The following is a 7091-nucleotide window of genomic DNA, read 5'->3' as shown; positions in this document are numbered from 1 at the left end:
TATTCATTAGAAGATGGAATTTTTTTAAAAAATAATAGGCGAATCACAGTTCGTCACGTCAAATTTGTCACCAAATCCTATCAAATAGCCTTGTTTTAGTAGCTTAATTGATTGATTTTAACAACACTTTAGATAGACTTGATTTTTACATATCATGAAATGTCTTCCATGATGTATAAAAAAAATGTCTGGTTAGTTTAATTATTTTTTTCTACACCTCGAATTGAAAACAAAGAGTGGACAAATTTTAAAATATTAAAGCTGACCGTGTGAATACATGCTTAATTAGTATCAAAAGTCAAAACATGATCAACGTGGCAAGCACAAAGATTGTCAGATTTTATTTTCAATTCCATAATTTTAATTTCTAATTCCTCAATCATAATTTTAAATTTATCACTTTGTCGCTTACTCTCTAAAAAATTGATGAAATTTTCTTAATTAAATGTCATACTAAAAATAATTTTTCACGAAATTGTCGATTTCATCAATATGCCATAATATAAATGTTGGAGGAATTTTGTGAATAGTGACGCCAAAATAAGTATAATGATGGTTTGTAAATCCGTGCCGAAAATTGGACAGAGTAACAGTAAAGAAAACACGAACAAGAAGAAGAAGAAAGTAGGGACAAAGTCGAGGCAAGAGTTGGACTCTTTGTCCTTAAATCGAATTTGCCCCGCAACGGTGCCTACGGATTTCGGCAATCGACTCCCAAGATACAACGGCTACACTTGTGTTTGTAGCACTCAAAAACACAAGTACAACGAACCAAATTTAGGTTTATGTACTCCAAGGATGAAATGAAGAAAAATCTCAATTTGTTGACTATATATGCTATATCCAGTCTTGTGCAGTTGGTAATATACATTAAACTACCAATGACACGCGAATATTCCAATTGAGATACGGGCTCACCAGTATTCTTGGCTAAGTAAATACCTAAGTCAACTGGTGACTTAACCGGTTTATCGTCATACGCCTTAAATTTCTTAAGTATAGTCTCAACATAATGTGATTGAGACAATGACAAACCATCGGATGTCTTAGAGATTTTAATCCCTAATATTACATTCGCCACTCCCATATCCTTCATGTCAAAATGTTTTGTTAACATTTTCTTAGTCGAGGAAATGACTTTGGAGTTATTTCCCATAATTAGCATATCGTCAACATATAGACATATGATTACATATTCATTAGGTGCGTTTTTAATGTAGACACATTTGTCACATTCATTGATTTTGAAGCCATTTGACAACATAGTTTTATCAAACTTTTCATGCCATTGCTTCGGTGCTTGTTTCAATCCATACAGTGATTTTACAAGTCTACACACCTTCTTTTCATTTCCTGGTGCAACAAACCCTTCAGGTTGTTCCATATAGATTTCTTCTTCTAATTCACCATTTAGAAACGCGGTTTTAACATCCATTTGATGTATTTCAAGATTATGCAATGCTGCGATTGCAATCAAGACACGTATAGACGTAATTCTTGTAACGGGTGAATAGGTATCAAAGAAATCTAGTCCTTCTTCTTGTCTATACCCTTTGGCTACTATTCTAGCCTTGTATTTATCAATTGATCCATCCGACTTTAATTTCTTTTTGAAAATCCATTTACAGCCTAAAGCTTTGTTTCCCGGAGGGAGTTCAACCAATTCCCAAGTATAGTTACTCATGATGGATTCAATTTCATTGTGTACAGCTTCTTTCCAAAAAGGAGTTTCGGGAGAGGACATTGCTTCATCAAATGTCCTAGGATCATTTTCAAGTAAATTGGTTACGAATTCTGGACCGAATGTCTTTGGAATTCGTTGCATTTTACTACGTCTCGGTTCTTCATTTACTTGAAGATCATCATTCTTTCCATGTATGTTATCATAAGTTCGTTTATTTGAACTTACTTCCTTTTCTTTACACGGAAAACTGTCTTCAAAGAAAACCGCATTTCTTGATTCAATAATTGTACCTACGTGTACATCAAGTACTTCGGATTTGTGAACCAAGAATCGATATACACTACTATTGATAGCATATCCAATAAAGACACAATCAATTGTCTTTGGTCCAATCCTAACTTGTTTAGGTTTGGGTATTTGTACTTTCGCTAAGCACCCCCACACTTTGAGATATTTGTAGGAAGGTTTCCGACCTTTCCATAATTCGTAAGGTGATTCAACCTTATCTTTGTGTGGTATTTTATTAAGGATATGACTTGCAGAAAGTATGGCTTCCCCCCACAAGTTTTGAGGTAAGCCCGAACTAATCAATATTGCATTCATCATTTCCTTTAACGTTCGATTTTTGCGTTCAGCAATTCCATTAAATTGTGGTGAATATGGTGCCGTTGTTTGATTAATTATTCCAGATTCTGCACAAAATTCTTCAAACGGTGCAACATATTCTCCACCTCTATCACTACGAATCATTTTAATTCGTTTTCCAAGTTGATTTTCAACTTCTTTTTTGTAGTGTTTAAACACTTCCAAAGCTTCATCTTTGCTTTTCAACAAGTACACATAACAGTACCTTGTACAATCATCTATGAATGTGATGAAGTACTTTTTACCACCCCTTGTTTGTATGAACTTCAAATCACACACATCCGTGTGAATTAGTTCTAATGGTGTGGTGTTTCGTTCAACCGAATGAAATGGTGTTTTGGCCGCTTTTGCCTCTACACATGTTTCGCATTTTCCATTATTAAAATGCATATTCGGAAGTAAACTTAAATTCATTAACTTTCGTATTGAATTAAAGTTTGCATGTCCTAATCTATGATGCCATAGATTACATGACTCAAGAATATAAACTGAAGACGACGTTTTATTGATTGTAACATTTGGCACAACAGTTAGGGCATTCATTTTGAATAGTCCATCTTTTACATAGCCTTTGCCTACATACATATCATTTTTGGTAAGTACAAACTTATCCGATACAAAGACCAGTTTAAAGCCATTCTTGCTTAACAAAGAGCCCGACACAAGGTTCTTGCGAATATCCGGTACGTGAAGGACATTATTGAGGCTAAGTTCTTTTCCCGACGTCATCTTCAAGACCACTTTGCCTTGTCCTTCCACTTTGGATGTTGAGGAGTTCCTTATAAACAATTTTTCTCCCTCAGTTGGAGTGTATGATGTGAACATTCCTCTATCGGCACAAATGTGACGGGTTGCACCCGTATCAACCCACCATTCCATGGGATTTCCAACAAGGTTGCATTCAGAAACAACTACCGATAAATTCATATCGGACATGCCATTTGATATGGCATCAGATTCGACAATGTTGGCTTGGGATTGCTTCTTAGGTTTGCGACAATCAATCGAGCGATGTCCAGCCTTTCCACAATTGTAGCAATTGCCCTTGAACTTCTTTGCATTCTTCTTTATAGATTCAACGGAATGCTTTCTCTTCTTTCCTTTGTTGTTGCTAGATTCTACCACATTTGCCTTTGCTTGTGGTATGTTATTCCCAACTCGTTTTTCCGAACTTCGGTTGTCTTCTTCAATCCTCAATCGGACCACAAGTTCTTCAATGTTCATCTCCTTGCGCTTGTGCTTGAGATAGTTTTTGAAGTCCCTCCACATGGGTAGAAGTTTCTCGATAATTGTAGCCATTTGAAATGATTCACTCATGGACATATTTTCCGCATGAATGTCATGGAGTATGACTTGCAATTCTTGCACTTGACTGATGACGGTCTTCGAATCTACCATTTTGTAGTCCAAGAATTTTCCCACAATGAACTTCTTGGTTCCGGCATCTTCGGTCTTGTACTTCTTTTTCAAGGACTCCCATAATTCCTTTGCAGATTTCTTGTAGCAATATACACCGTATAAGGCGTTGTCCAAGCCATTAAGAATGTAATTCTTGCATAGGAAGTTCGAATGTTTCCATGCATCCAAAGCAATCAAAGATGCCCTATTATTTTTCCCTTCTTGTATGGCGGGAGGATCTTCATTCAAGAATTTCGCCAAGTTGAGGGTTGTGAGATAAAACAACATTTTTTGTTGCCACCTTTTGAAATCAACCCCAACAAATTTATCCGGCTTTTCCCCATGTGAAACAGAGTTTGAATGTACGATAGTAGGGGCACCCACAACCGGAGGAATCACATTAGTAGTAGTTGTATTCACAACGGGAGGAATCACACTGGTAGGAACACTTCCTTTAGAAGTTCCCATGTTCGAAGTTTCATTCGAAGTAGTATCGGTATTAAGAACCGTATTCATTTCTATTTACGTAAAAAAGAAGATCAACCGAAAATAGAGGTGAAGAAGAAGTTAAACTTAACAAGTTTAACCAAATAAGAATATCACTTTCACAAAATATATATAGATTCGACTTAAGATTGTTGGAGGAATTTTGTGAATAGTGACGCCAAAATAAGTATAATGATGGTTTGTAAATCCGTGCTGAAAATTGGATAGAGTAACGGCAAAGAAAACACGAACAAGAAGAAGAAGAAAGTAGGGACAAAGTCGAGGCAAGAGTTAGACTCTTTGTCCTTAAGTCGAATTTGCCCCGCAACGGTGCCTACGGATTTCGGCAATCGACTCCCAAGATACAACGGCTACACTTGTGTTTGTAGCACTCCAAAACACAAGTATAACGAACCAAATTTAGGCTTATGTACTCCAAGAATGAAATGAAGGAAAATCAAAATAAATGAAATGATTTTGATTTTGGATAGAAGAGAGGATGAGAGATGCTTTGCATATAAAAATTATGAGGAATAGGACACCAAATGGTCCTATTTATAGACCATGAAAGGGTGTGGACGAAATGGATGAGGCCAAACCATGCACACTTTCCAAACAATGCACCTTTATGAAAAGGTATCTATTGACTAATGGTTGAGGCCAAACCATGCACCATTTCCAAACAATGCACCTTTATGAAAATGTGTCTATTCACTGATTTTCGTCCTTTTTCGTAATTTCTCATTCATCCGATATTGGTTTTCGAAATGCCAAATATCCCCGTTTGTGCGCCCCGAAACGGCGAAGTGGCAAACAATTTTGTCTAAACGGATTGAGTCGAGCTTTTGAATATTTGACCGAAGTCGATACGAAGTCACTTTAATCGATTTTCAATTCTCAATTTATTTAACCAATATCCAACAATAAATATGTTAAAGTAGATAAAGAGAAATTTATTATTTGTCACGTATCGATAAATCAATCACATAATCAATTAATCGGGCAACAACAAAAAATGAAAAGTACAACACTGTCAAGGTTGAAAATTAAGTAAATTAAACATTATTGCGTAAATAAATTCTCAATAATTTAATTGACTAAAACTTAAATCAAACACGTCCTTATTCTTGCTCAGTTATCTTAAATAGATAAATAATAAAAGTCATAAACAAATTCTGTATTAATTGAATTCAATTCCATTTCCACGTGCAGAAAACACAAAACAAGAAAAGCATATACCTAACCCCACCGCGTTAATTGGCGGTGTCATTTCTTTCTCACCCAAGAATTCTTCCCAGTCCATTTTCAGCTTTTATCCACCGCCTCCACCCACCCTTCTCACCCTTCTCCACGGCCGCAACCGATTAACACCACCGGAAATTGTAAAAATTCAATCCCAGCAAAACCCGTAGCTCTTTTGGTCATTTTTTTTAATCCAAGAAAAGCATAATTACTTCAAAACTGCTGTGAAACTGAAAACAATCACCAAAATTGTAAAAATCACAGGAAAATTCTTGATTCTTTTGGTCATTTCGACTGATATCAATGATGAATTGTGAGAGTAACGAAGTGGAATCGGAATACTCGATGAAGATGCCGGAAAATAACAAGAATTCTTCGATCACCAAAAAAAGCTCGAGCGAAACCACCGAAAAACCGCTCCACCGCCTCTACAGCTCAAAGGTCTTCCAGCGCCAAGATTCCATCAAGAATCTGTACAGTTCATCCTTCAAATCCATGGTTTCCGTCGGAATTTCGTTCAAGAGCAGAGTCAGAAAAGTCTGCTCCATTTTTGAATCCACAAAACACCCACCAAATACACAATCCCTTACAAAATCCCCCAAATTATTATTACCTGCAGATTCCAATTTTATCCCTTACCCGATTTCGGATTCTCCTTTCCGTCTCCCGGGCACCGAGGACAGAGTCGTCGTTTATTTCACCAGCCTTCGTGGGATTCGAAGAACGTTCCAAGACTGCCATGATATTCGAATGATTTTTAAAGGCTTTCGCGTCCGCCTGGACGAAAGGGACATTTCAATGGATGCAACGTACAGGAGGGAATTACAGAAAGTATTGGGAGAAAGCAATGTGAGTTTGCCACAAATTTTTATAAAGGGAAAGTACATTGGAGGAGGTGACGTTGTAAAACAGCTGCTGGAAGGAGGTGAGCTCGTGATAATGATCAAAGGACTCCCTTTAATGGCGCCAAAGCCTTGTGAGGCGTGCGATGATGTACGGTTTGTTCTGTGCACAAACTGCAATGGCAGTCAGAAGTTTTTTGATGAGGAGATGAAGAGGTGTCCGGAGTGCAACGAGAACGGGCTCGTGCGTTGTCCACTTTGCTGCGAATGAGTGTTGAAATGAATCAACAAAAACCCATTTTGGTAAAACTGTGTGATTGTTTTATGCGGGAATTGCTTGTGTATATACTATACAATGCTTGAGCATTATAAATTTTCGAATTATTTGGTTGTCTTTCACTTCGATGCTAAACATTGATGTACATTTTTAAGTGTCCAACTTTTTATTTGGAGAAAGAAACGAGGAAATAGAGATTGCAGTCAAATTCTTGTGTAATTGGGATTTGGCTTTGCAACGAGTTTGGTCTGAATTAAAACTTGCTTTTATCGTTCTTATTCAGACTGTAAGCGTATCTCTGTGGCAAGTAAAATGGGGATGAAGTGAAGAATTAGAGGACGCAGATAAAGATTGAAAATAAATTATAAAAAATTAAATAGACATGATTTTCAATGAAGATATATAATAAAAAATTCAATGGAGGATGTTAATACATCTTTCATAGGTGTAAGGTGTGTTTGAGATTCTTCATTTTTTTATCAAATAAGCATTCTAGATGACGTGATACTTTGTGATG

The 7091-nt window shown here is 36.6% G+C and overlaps 1 protein-coding gene across 1 annotated transcript; it reads left to right on the top strand.

The window, feature by feature from the left end:
- Positions 1-5405: 5405 nt before the first annotated feature.
- LOC111410247 (uncharacterized protein At5g39865-like) lies at positions 5406-6815 on the top strand. Its single transcript, XM_023040509.1, has one exon. The coding sequence runs from the start codon at positions 5759-5761 to the stop codon at positions 6566-6568; it is 810 nt and encodes a 269-aa protein (XP_022896277.1). The 5' UTR covers positions 5406-5758; the 3' UTR covers positions 6569-6815.
- The last annotated feature ends 276 nt before the right edge of the window (positions 6816-7091 follow it).

Source organism: Olea europaea, chromosome 15 (assembly GCF_002742605.1).
Source record: "Olea europaea var. sylvestris chromosome 15, O_europaea_v1, whole genome shotgun sequence".
Taxonomy (NCBI): domain Eukaryota; kingdom Viridiplantae; phylum Streptophyta; class Magnoliopsida; order Lamiales; family Oleaceae; genus Olea; species Olea europaea.
The sequence above is the reverse complement of the archived record's forward strand: the minus strand, read 5'-3'. Positions and strand labels throughout refer to the sequence as shown.